This window comes from Mesocricetus auratus, unplaced genomic scaffold (genome assembly GCF_017639785.1).
Source record: "Mesocricetus auratus isolate SY011 unplaced genomic scaffold, BCM_Maur_2.0 Super-Scaffold_100007, whole genome shotgun sequence".
NCBI lineage: Eukaryota > Metazoa > Chordata > Mammalia > Rodentia > Cricetidae > Mesocricetus > Mesocricetus auratus.
In genome coordinates this window covers 33,932,703-33,945,685 of record NW_024429191.1, presented here as the reverse complement: position 1 = coordinate 33,945,685, position 12,983 = coordinate 33,932,703, and the positions used below count along the sequence as shown (strand labels likewise).

At 38.1% G+C, this 12,983-nt stretch overlaps 1 protein-coding gene across 19 annotated transcripts in view; it reads right to left on the bottom strand.

Moving 5' to 3' along the window:
* Rapgef6 (Rap guanine nucleotide exchange factor 6) overlaps positions 1-12,983 on the bottom strand; it is a 177,889-nt gene that overhangs the window by 72,175 nt on the left and 92,731 nt on the right. For all 19 annotated transcript variants that reach the window (XM_013111593.3, XM_013111579.3, XM_013111580.3 and 16 more), the window contains 2 exons: positions 11,010-11,141; positions 1,711-1,888 (listed from right to left, as the gene is read on the bottom strand). In XM_013111593.3, the coding sequence (XP_012967047.2) occupies positions 1,711-1,888; positions 11,010-11,141 (310 nt within the window). The remainder of the gene's footprint in view (positions 1-1,710; positions 1,889-11,009; positions 11,142-12,983) is intronic.

Sequence of the window (12,983 nt, the reverse complement as noted above, 5' to 3'; positions counted from 1 at the left end):
CGTGCTCGCATGACCTTGCCCTCCTGTCCTACTCACTAGGAAGTCAGATGCCCTCATGGCAAGGAACCAATCAGAAGTTAGCTGGCAGGGCTGTGCTTCAGGGCTCTGGGTGCTCTATGAACAAGTGCACAACAGTGACTACAGAGCATAGCAACTGCCCTGGGAGGGCCTATAGGCCATAACAACCAGTTGACTAATCAATACAGGACAGGTCGTTCAAGCCTGGAAGCTCACCAATCCTGAGACTGTGCATACCCCTAGACACTCTCCTTATGCTATCTGATATATTCCTCACCTTGTGGTTTCTCAGGTTTTTTCTCCAGCCATCTGCCATGGTGGATGGATGAAGGGCCCGAGTTAATGGGGTTAGCTTGTTAAACAACTACAATAAAAGACTCTTTGCTTTTGCATCGAAATGGGACTCTTGGTGATTTTGGGGTTCAGAATTTAGGCACAACAGTATCAGTACCTTCAGAATTCAAACTTCCAATTATAATATAGTATTAGCTAGTTCTCTAAGAAATTAAGGAACATGCAAAAAATTTATCTACAGTTTTAATGCACACACAAATAAAGGTAACACAGATATATTTGAAATTGATTTAAAAACTACTTCATAAACTCTAGACACAACTCTAGTGAGCTTTAAATGTCTTATCAACATAAGGAGAAAAATCGCTATGAAATTCATGGTTTTATTTTATAAATCCTCACAGCAAGTCTTAACAATGGCTCTTAATGAGCAGAATTTTTTTTTAACAGGTTAGCTTTTTAAAAAAAATTTAAATTAGAAATAAGTTTGTTTTACATGTCAATCCCAGTTCCCTCTACCTTCCCCTCCTCCACTGCCCATGATCAACTCCCTATCCCATCCCCCTTCTGCTCCCCAGGGAGGGTGAGGCCTTCCATGGGGGATCTTCAAAGTCTGTCATATCATTTAGAGCAGGGTCTAGGCCCTTACCCATGTGTCTAGGCTGAGAGAGTATTCTTTTATGTGCAATGGGCTCCCAAAGTTCATTCATATACTAGGGATAAATACTGATCCACTACCAGAGGCCCTATAGATTGACCAGGCCTCCAAACGGACACCCATGTTCAGGGGGTCTGGATCAGACCTGTGTTGGTTTCCCAAGTATCAGTATAGGGTCTTTGAGCTCCCCCTTGTTCAGGTCAGCTGTTTCTGTGGGTTTCTCCAGCTTATGACCAGATATCTTGATACTGATGTCTAGGTATAGTCTTTCGCAAACACGCTGTCTCAGTTTTACATGGTGTAATAGTTGTAGCAGAAGTGATGACGGTCATAAAAGACATTGGGGAATATTTACCCTTGGATTACCCATACTAGAGGAAAGCTACTGCCAAGCTGTCAGGGTGAATAAACAGCTACACGACTACATAGCATAGAATTGAGGTCTTGTGCTAGAAGCCTTGTGAGTAGGTCATCTTGGATATAATATTCTCATGCACTCCAGTGAAGACTCAGATGACTAATGCCTGTATGCACATTCTGACTAAGAATTAATAAATGTATGCTGTTTCAATAGGTTAAGCTTTGGTCCAATATGTTATGTGGCAATAGACTATTCTGTATATAAGGTTAAAAATGCATATTTGAACATATGCATTTCTTTATTTTTATGTTTTTTATTTGTTTGTTTGCTTTTTTCCAGACAGAGTTTTTCTGTGGAGTCACACAGATATATTTCTTACCAATATCATCATCAGTTTTGTCTGCAGGTTCCTTTTCAAGACATTCTCGAACAAGATCTCGACCTTGCAGTGGATCTGTTCGATCAATCTCCTCTTCCTCATCTTCTTCATCCTCAGAATCAACAGGTCCTTCTGGAAGACGTGTTAAGTCTACATCTCCTACTTCACTTTCTGTAGCCTATAGAAAGAAATTTCAATGAATAATTTCATGATAAAAATATTATACTTCACACTGTAAATTGACCAAAATGGCCTTAAGTGTCAAATACAAGAAACTAGGCAACAATGGTAAAATACTTATTTATAAAACATTGTTCTACCTAAAATGCAGGCCTATCTTTCTTCTGTGTTATCCACATAAGTCAGATCCAGTTAAATATAAGACACAAACACTAGTAAATGTATTAGTAATTGTTCTCTAGTAAATACTTGTTTTTCTTAAAGCAAAGCTTTCTAAAACAGGAAGCACAAGAAAGATGAAGAAGTATCTATTAATATATTAATATGGGCTGCTTATTGTGGAAAACGTTACTCTTTTTTTAAAAAATGTTATTCTCTTATCATAAAGATACAAAAGTCTAGTAAGACAGGCAATCATGGTGATTAAGAGCAGGAGTTTGAAAAAAGGCACAATAGTACTAAAAAGTACTAATACTGACATAAAAAAACCAAAGAAATACCACCACTTTCTGATATTTTACTGGGCTTTAAAAAATTTGCAAAAAGAAAAGTTTATTCAATTTCTAAAATCAACCCAACAACTACAACTTTGGAAACATCAATGTTTGCTTATCCTAAAAACTAGCAGGTTTTAAAAACTGTCATTCACAAAAAACCAAGATATCTTGTAAAAACTGATTAGGTTATACTTTTGAATATTAAATCAATTACAGAAAGAATGAGTTGAACACAAGAATTCCATAATAATACATATAAGCACCCAAATATGAGTACTAGTAAAGATTATGACATATGACAGCTTCACCTAAGATCTTGCTTTCTTTTATTTTTAGTTTATTGAGACATGGTTTCTCTCTGTAGCTTTGGAGCCTGTCCTGGAACTAGCTCTTGTAGACCAGGCTGGTCTCTAACTCACAGAGATCCATCTGTCTGCCTTTGCCTCCCAAGTGCTGGGATTAGAGGTGTGCACCACCACTACCCGGCAAGATCTTACATTCTTTTGGTCCTCTTTCATAGTCATTTATTCTCTATATTAACCTCCTCCCTGAGTCCAAAGACTCAGGGAAACATGACATAATAGGGTGGGAGAAGAAATGTAGAGACAGAAAATGGGAAGGAGTGCTCTGATATACTTCCTTTGTATTTAACATGTTGCACTCATGAACTCACACCAATTGTGGTTGTCTGCTTAAGACTTATACAGGATCAAGACAGTTAAAATAGCCAGTATAACATACTATTCTTATTTAGAAAAGTATTTTGGAATAATAAAAAGTCAGTATAAAGGAAAAAAAGTTCAGAGAAGAAATCCTATTCTGTGACTACCATGTACTTTCAAAGTAAAAACAAGGACTCTCATTACGGAAGCATAAACTATAAAATGAATAGATGGATAAATTTAACTGGATGTGGTGGCTTAGGCCAACAATCCCAACATACGAAAGACTGAATGTAGGTTAAAAGGGCCAGCCAAAGTGAGCCAGCACACTTTGACCAACTGACAGCAGAGCCAACTCTGCTCCTGATCAACTAAAACACAGCACTCTAAAAGCAGGAAACCAACCAATCCCTGAGCACCTTAACTCTGAACCCTGAGCCAGTGAAAGAAACACACCCAGTATCTGAAACTTGAGCGAGTGAAATGAACACTATCCCTGGGCCCAGAACCAAAGAAAAACACCCTCACTTTGAAACCGCTACCAAAGAAACACACCCTGTCCCTAGAATAGGAGCCAGTGAAAGAAATATGCCCTGGCCCTAAAATTAGAGCCAAAAGGCTAATAAGGACTAGTGAAAGAAACAGTGTGCCCTGACCCACTAAACTAACCAATCCCTGAGCAGAAAAACCTCTCCCAGGGAAGCTCTGCCTCCAAGAAGCCCTATACACCCGGCTGCCTGTTCAGTTGCTGGCTGCCCTTCACCACCCTGGCAGAGGCAGTCACTCTCTTGGACTCCTCCTTCCATAATAAATCTCTTTCTCAAAAGAGTCTTGGGTGAAGATCTTCATTTGCCACGGAGAATAGAAGAAACTGGGGACTGAGCAAGGCTGAGAAGAACAGAATAATCTTGCTGGGACTTTTCCTTAGTCGTCTGAGCAAGTCTGTAGCAGAAAAGTAACAACTTTTCTTCTAGGGAGCCAAAGGAGATTGCTACATTTCTGCAGGGGCTTCCCATTTAGCAGACTAGCTGAAAAAGAGCCTAGGAAGCTGGTAACTCTGCTTGGATATTCCCTTACTGAGGAACAGAACACAGATGTAATGGCCCTCTCTAGGAGAGGAGCAGGATTGCTATATCCTGTAGGGAGACCAGTCCCCATCCACCCCAGCTTCAGGTAGTCTCACTTCCCAATAAGTCAGGACACCATTGCAGCTCCAGAGCTTTAACACTCACTCACACTGAATCTATGAGTTCTAGAAAAGGAAGGGTAAGATGGGTGGGGGGGGGAGTGGCGTGTCGTGGTAAAAAGAGTAAATACTAAATTCAAACAGCAAAGATTGGCAATAGGCAACAAAAATAAACAGAATCATGGGGACTAGAATGATAATCAAGAGATGGTAGAAGAATGTGGGATCATTTTTTGTAGGTTAGCAAATCAAGTCCTAGGCAGCAGATCCTCTAAAAGGATTAAGCACAGAGGAAAAAATAGTAGGTGTCTGGTAGGACAAGTAAACTTCTTTTGACCTTCTTTTCCTGTCACATGTACTTTTTGTATTTAATATTTGGTGAGAGGACGAGTTGATTTTGTGATGATCTGGCAGTTACCAAATAAACCACCAGAGAATATCCCTTTCCTGTTTGCAGCTAGATAACCATAAAGCTACAGTAAGAGGTGCCATAGATTGCCATGAAAATGTTATACAAATTTATGAAAATCACATTCAAATGAGTGTTAAGTGTTAAGCCAGAACCTCATACTTCCATGGCTTTTCCTTCCAGCATTATCAAGTCCAGGGTTTCATTTAACCCTTTACAGGGACAGTGAGCTTTTAAACTCCTCTTTGTCCTTTTGGTCAGATTAAGAATTCTGTAAAAGAAATCTTCCACAGTTTTGCAGACGAGGATGGCCCCATCCATAAACTCTCCTCTGCCTTACAAAAGGGTATTTTAATCATCAGGGATCTTTTCCGTTTTCCTTGCAACCAATACTGGTACTTACTTTCAAATATAATTCGACTTTTTTTTCCTTGAATTATTTGTAAGTGTCCAAACTGCTTGACCAAGGTAAGAGAAACAGTAAAACAAACTTTAATCTGCATAACTTTAGATGATGCAAAACACCAAGCTTGCAAGGTACTGTTAAAAAGCACAGTGGAAAAAACACAGCTAAGAAAAGCCAAGCATGCTGAAGGACTAGCGTGTGTCCTGTCATGAAGCGGACTCTAGAATGTAGTGGAGGAATAATGGAATAGAGAGCCAGTTGGCAGAGGGTGGTGGGAAGTAAAAGGCTTGTAATTTGTAATGAACAATGTAAAGTTGGTAAGGGTGAGGCACTGAAATTTCGTTAACAGAGGCCTTTTTTTTTTTTTTTTTTTTGGTTTTTCGAGACAGGGTTTCTCTGTGGCTTTGGAGGCTGTCCTGGAACTCGCTTGGTGGTCCAGGCTGGTCTCGAACTCACAGAGATCCACCTGCCTCTGCCTCTCGAGTGCTGGGATTAAAGGCGTGCGCCACCAACGCCCGGCAACAGAGAACTTTTTAAACCACCACATTCTTGCAATGTTTCAAGTAGGAGTTTAAATTAAATGACTGTGTGTGTGTGTGTGTGTGTGTGTGTGTGTGTGTGTGTGTGTGTGTGTGTGTGTGTGTGTAAGGGAGAGTAACTGAGCCTTCAATAAGGATACAGATGGTATTTTTTTACCTGTATTTTTCTTAATACTAAGGACTTAACCCCAGGACTTTGTACATATTAGGCAAGCACTCTACTGTAAGATATCAAATCTTCTAGCTGCCTTTCTCTTTCAGAAATCAGGCCACAGCTCATAGCAGCTCAGTCTCTCATCAGAGCTCGTTAAGAATGCACACAAGCTAAATTTATGGTCCTACTTAGTACCTGCCTCCATGGACATAGTATGAAGCTTGTCTACTCTGTTGGAAAAAGAATCTGAATCAATCAGGAACACAACCCTCTATCCCCCACCAGATTTGAAGTGAAAGGTCTCTTTCATACTCTCAATCCTCACTCTCAGAAAGAGTCATACTATACAGCATGGTAGTTATAGCTCCCATTATAGTATCCCTCAAGATCTGAAGGGAAGCCCTCCTCACAGGCTGTGTCTCTTCTAATGGTCTTTTGAAGGCCTGACGTGACACTCCCCACAGTCATGAGGCACTCTCTCCTGATAAAGCCCACTTCTGAAGGGTAATTTTGTGCCAGCTCTTTTCTGCAAGTCTACCACTGAGTGCCTACCCTTAGGCAACATATGATATTCTTAATAGAAATGTTAAAGACAGGTGGTTGAGAAAAAAGAAGGAAAGCAGCACTAGTGGATATGGTACCCAATCCTGGCAAGGTGGACACTGGAGATAAAAATTAAGGGATTTTTAGAAGTCTGTTTCTTTCCCATAAAGATGAGGATGAACAGGTCTGAGCCTTGGGATACTTGCAAGACAGTTAAGAGCATGTATTGCTTTTCCAGAGGACCTGAATTTGGTTTCCAGCACCTAAGTGGCTCAGAACAACCTGAAACTCCAGATCAAGGGAATCTGATGCCCTCCCTTTTCTAGTTCCCAAGAGCATGCCACTCAAGTACACAACCCATGCACAGGGACACAGATACATAAAAATAAAACTATTCTTTTTTTTTTTTTAAAGGACACGCTTTTGTTCACAAACTAGTACTTTACAATTGTCCTGCTGCAAAATAAGACTAAAGTTAACAGGAAACATAATTTGGAAAGAAGCACTCTGTATTCTCTTAAACATTCTTGGAAGAAACATAGAAATTCTATCTAAGCACATGCTAGCATCTTAATGTAAACAATGACATAAATTTTAAACTAATATGATTAAAACATCGGAACTGTAATTGCAATCTTCATTTTAGACTGTGGTAAATGCTTCAGTTTCTTTGAGGCTAGGTTCTTTCTTTTTTTTTTTTTTGGTTTGGGCTTTTTTTCTTTTTGGTTTTTTGAGACAGCGTTTTTATGTGTAACAGCTCTAGCTGACCTGGAACTCCTCCTGCCTTTGCTTCCCAAGTGCTGGGATTAAAGGCATGCACCACTGCCACTCTACTCTGTGGTTCTTTTGTTTTTAAACCACAATAAATAAAAATTCCAAAGAAGGTAATGCCTATGAGTATAGCCTCACATTTGGCTACATGAAAAAGAATAAACAATTTCCTCATATCCAGTATAGTTTTCTTACCTCTTCCAACTCTTCAAAGTAAAGATACTTGCATGATTTCATAAAACTTTGCTTGCACAGTTAAGTGCTAAGTGTTCACACTTAAATACTTCAAATGCTGGGATATTTATAACCATAAAATTTAACTGTTGTTGCTCAGTTATCAGCAATATTCATGTCTAACTTAAAAAGTATTCTCATAGATTTAACAAGTACTCCTCTAAAGGTATTCTTGGGTACAGTACTAACATTTAACCTTTCTTACCTGTTTATTCCCTAGGCTCTATTAGGAACATACACACACACCCGATTTTTCTAAATATTTCTTATCCTATACATGGTTTCTTATTAAAGTTGCAGGTCTAGAAATTTTACATTTTTGAGGTCTACTGTACCATCCTAGTTTCTTTTTTCTTTTAGATTATTTCCTTTAATCATTTTATCACACATTTAAAAATTATCATTTAAGTTTATTCTATTTAAGACATAAAATATAAGAATTTCCTTCTACTTTTATCTTTGTTAGCTTGTTCTTTGTTTTATGGTATGTGATGGATAATTTAATTGTCAACTTGATATAATCTAGAGTCACCTGAAAGGGAGCTTCAGTGATGGACTATCTAGATCAGGCTAGCCTGTGGGCATATCTATGGAGGACTATCTTGATTCTGCAGAGGTGGGAAGACCTGACCAGGGCATTCTGACTGTGTAAACATAGAAAAAGAAAGCTGAGTACAAGCATGCATCCATTAATTCAGTGTTCTTTGCTCCTGAATGTAAATGAAATTTGACTAGTTGCTTTCCCTCAATGATGGGCTGTAAACCTGAACTTGTAAGCAAACATAACCTTTCCCCTAAGTTGTTTTTGTCAAGGTAAGATGTTTCTACTTCTAGGCAATTGCCTCAAGAGTTAGCTGTAAGTAAGGGTCTGAGAACTCCTACCATAACTCATCACTCTTAAAAGATTCTTATCTTATACTTCAGCGTTTTGGGTTTAATACTACCACAATTTTCTTCTTTAAATGGTTGAGTTCTGTTTTAGTTTCTAGAATTTCAATGCCTGTTATCTTTTTGCTTGTTCATTCTCTAAATTCACTAAAACTTAACCTCTGTCTTACTGGGTAATTTATAAATGCACACTCCCTTTTTTAGTTATATAGACTCTATTTAACCAACATTTTGGAAATGCAAAACAGTAAGGGTAGAACAGACTAGTTATTTACACGGATAGGAATCAGGAGAGGAACTGACTACAAATAAGCCTAAAATGTTTTCAATTTCCCATATTAAAAGAGGGTAAATTTTGTTATATGTAAACAATGTGTTAATGACCATGAAACATGCACACATGAATAATGATATAGGAAGCTGATGGCACAGTACTGAACTCAGTAAGAAAGAATAAAAATTAATGTTAGAGTTTCTGGATTATTAGGCATGTTCTTCAATACTCTATAATATACAGGATAACTGGTAAGGCATCTACCTATATTCTAGTTGTAAAGAAAATATTAAAAGATATAATACAAACTACAGACTGTTATTGATGAAGAAAGATGCATGGAAGGCTGCAAGCTGGGTAGCCACACAGAGGGACAACATCATCATGCAATACAAGACTTCCAACTAACAATAGTAAGTGGACAACCTGAAGAAGCTACTATCAGTGCAGTTATCTCAGACCCTCTTCCAGCATCTTCAGAGAAATACCGGCTGTACACACAACTCACCCTCCAGTTCACAGCAAAGCACTGACTTGCATAAAAATGTGTTCACTGCCCTTTCATTCCTTCTGTTACAACGATTCAGGGCTTTGCTTCTTGTCTCAAAAAGGCAATTATTTATGTCTTGGAAATGGAATATCCCAGCAGGTCAGGTACCTATAGTTTGTCAGTGCCATATCTTGCTTACTGTCTCTCTTAGCAAGGCTTAAGTTTCCAATTATTTTGAGAGAAACCTACAGTCACAACACTCAATTTGATTGTTTTAGAGCCAATCTTCCTTGGGATTTCTTTATTTAAAGAGAAGTAGAGCATACTAACCCCAACAATTACTAAAGAAAGGGAGTAAGTGGCTAAGACTTACTGTATTATTTTGATTTTCTTTTTTAGATTCCTTATAGTATTTCTACAGAACAGTAAGAGTAAACACCTAGTTTATAAATACTATAAAAGGGTAAACAGGAAGTCAGAGATGGTCATAGTAACTTTTTGTTAAGAAAGCTGTATGTAGACCTAAAATTGCAAGCTTTTTTTTATATCTGCCTACAAATTCTCCTTCATAGAAAGAAGCTATTTTTCTTAAGATACTATAATCTGGGAAACTCAATGTAAATATTTTCTTCAGAAAAAAATGACTATAATTTTGCTTTTTACCACATGGTAGCCAACACACACACACACACACACACACACACACACACACACACACACACACACACACACACACACACACACACACGTGTCAGGGCATTAAAGTATGATCAGTCAGAACTGAGGTGGGCTGTTTAAATCTAAACTAAGCATGAAAAAAAAGTGCAAAGAAACTCATTTACAATATTAAATATTGCTTAAATGTTAAAATACCTTCAGAAATACTACAAATAAAATATATCACTAAATAAATTTTATGTATCCTTTTAGATGACTACTGAAAATCTTAAACAATTGGCTCACATTAAATATCCACTTGTCAGCCCAGAAACATAATGTATCTGAATTCATGACTAAAGCAACCATCAATACCAAATCACCAAATCTCTAGCTATTTACTACCACTAGCCTTTAGGCTATAAGTCCTTAAACCTAGGAAACTGCTCTGGACATGTGACACTAAAGACAGCATCATAGTCCACCGTGAGGAGTTAACAAATCAGCACTGGCCTCTTTTTATTTCAAGGATTACTGGTGTGTGTAGGGGGACCTCATTTAGTTTGGAATTTTTTCTGTTCAGCTTTAAAAATGGGTAAGTCCATAATTATGTTCCTTATTTAACTTTCTATTTTTATTCATCTTACAAAGGATAGAAGCTTGATGATGCAAAAACCCTTACTTTTCTACATAAATTTTATTTCTATGATTATAATAAAAACCAGTACACCCACAAGTGCAAGCTATTGTTTCAAAAACCTTTTTTAAAACCAGGCACGATGTGTGTAATCTCAACTCTCAAGAGGCTGAAGCAGGGAGACTGAAAATTTCAAGCTAGCCTGGGTTATGGGGCAATATTCTGTTTCACAAAAACACACAGACCTTTTTCTTCTATATCATATGCATTCTATATCCCATGGATTCAACTGGATAAAAGAAAGAAAAGAAAATCCCTCTGCCATATACTATTGGATTATACTAATCCTCTCAAAAGACAGACTGCCTCTTTAATCAGGCTGATGAATCTGAGACAGTATAAAGCATACATTGCTGAAAACACAACACTTGAATTTCACACTTGAATTAAAAGATACATGATCATCTAGAGCAGTGGTTCTCAATCTTCCTAATGCTGGGACCCCTTCAAATACAGTTTCTCATGTTGCAGTTACCCCCAACCACAAAATTATATTCATTGCTATTTATAACTGTAATTTTGCTAGTTATGAATCGTAATGTAAAACATCTGTGTTTTATGATGGTCTTAGGTAACCCCATGACAAAGTGTCATTCAAAACTCCAAAAGGGCCACAACCCACAGGTTGAGAACCATTCATCTAGATGGTTTGCGGAGGGTATTTTGCAGAATAAAAAAGCGTGTATGCACAGCACCCAGTCTAAGGTATTACCTGGTAGATATCGGATAAACTGCTGCTCCCAGAGTCACTGGCAATGCTACAGCCAGATTGACTAGAAGACACATGAGTCACCTGTGGATGAGGGTTGTCTGTGAGGTGCATCTTGGTAAGATCAGCTGGAAGCTGAAGAAAAAAGGAACTTGAGTTATTCTGAATGCCAAGCTTTACTTAAATGGAACTTTACAGCAATTTTATGCACACTGTTCAGAATCCATGAATAGAAATTCTTCTGAACCAAAGTCTTTCATTTTTAGTAAAAAATTTTTGGAAATAGTAAGAACCAAACGCATTTTCTAAAACTGTTGCACAATTTTAGCAGAGGCAAGCCCACTGAACAGTTATACTTAGGAGCTATTTGTTCACCCAAATAAAAGTATCAGCTTCAGGCTGGAGAGACAGCTCAGTGGTTAAGAGGTCTTCCGGTAGACTTGCATTTGATTCCCAGCACGCACATAGCAGTTCACAACTGGCTGTAACTCCAGTACGAGGAGATTCAAAGTCTTCTTAAGGCCTACATGAGCACTACACATATATGGCAAAACACCCAAACAAATAAAAGGTTTAAAAACAAAAACAATGTCAAGAGTAAAACACACACGCCACAAACACAGACAGACACACTGATAGCAAGCCAGAATAGAATTAACAGTAATGTTTGAGATTACAGAAGAACACCTGCAGGCAGTAAGATTTAATGTTTACAAAATGACTGTATACAAGATTTAAAATTTTACATAACCTTTGTATTATGTTGTAGTTGGCTCCTGAAAATTTTTTTGGTTGTCAAAATTATTCAATGAGGGTCTGGAGAGATGTCTCAGCATTTAAGAGCACTGGTTGCTCTTCCAGAGGTCTTTAGTTTAATTCCCAGCAACCACATGATGGCTCCCAACTATCTGTATGAAATCTGGCGACTTCTTCTGGCAGTGCACGCATCATACATGCATGAAGAACACTGGTTATGTAATTAATAAATTAAAAAAAACCCTCATTGAATGCCTGTGCTAAGTGCAGAGACAAAGAAAAGAACAGGAAGGACACGGGTCCACCAAAATGGCTTAGTGACTAAAGGTGCTTGTTTCTTCAAGTATGATAGCCTGAAATGGCTTCCTGGACTCATACAGAATAGAGAGAACCAACTCCACAAGTTGTCCTCTCATCTTCACATGCTTGTCATGAGGTGTCCATGTCCATACAAATCAACAAAATGTAATGAAAAAATAAAAAATAAATAGGAAATGACTCTACCACTTGATTCACACACACACACACACACACACACACACACACACACACACACACACACATTTTGTTTGTTTGTTTGCTTTTCGAGACAGGGTTTCTCTGTGGCTTTTGAAGGCTGTCATGGAACTAGCTCTCGTAGTCTCGAACTCACAGAGAAGCACCTCTCTGCCTCCCCAGTGCTGGGATTAAAGGCGTGTGCCACCAATGCCCGGCTTGATATATGACTACTGTTATCAAGGATGCAGACTGTACTGTGTATTTTATACTATTAAATTAAACAGGTACCTCATAAGCAATGCTATGGAAGTTAAGACAAATAATTCGCTATGCTCCAAAGCAGCCAAGGTTTAAGTAAGAGATTCACCAGCCTTCCATATAATCTCTTCAATTTGCTATTTACCATCATTAAGTAACCCTAAAATTTGAAATAAGTTTCCTTGTTGTACACACTTAATGTATTTTACAGGTATTTTAAGAATTCAGACAGCCGGGCGGTGGTGGCGCACGCCTTTAATCTCAGCACTCGGGAGGCAGAGGCAGGCGGATCTCTGTGAGTTCGAGGCTGGGCTGGACCGACAGCCTCCAAAACAATACAGAGAAACTCTGTCTCATTAAAAAAAAAAAAAAGGATACAGACAACAGAAATTGCACAGACCAATTAAACTATGAACTACTACTGATGAGTTACATAATTCAGAAAAATGACATTACTGAGATAAA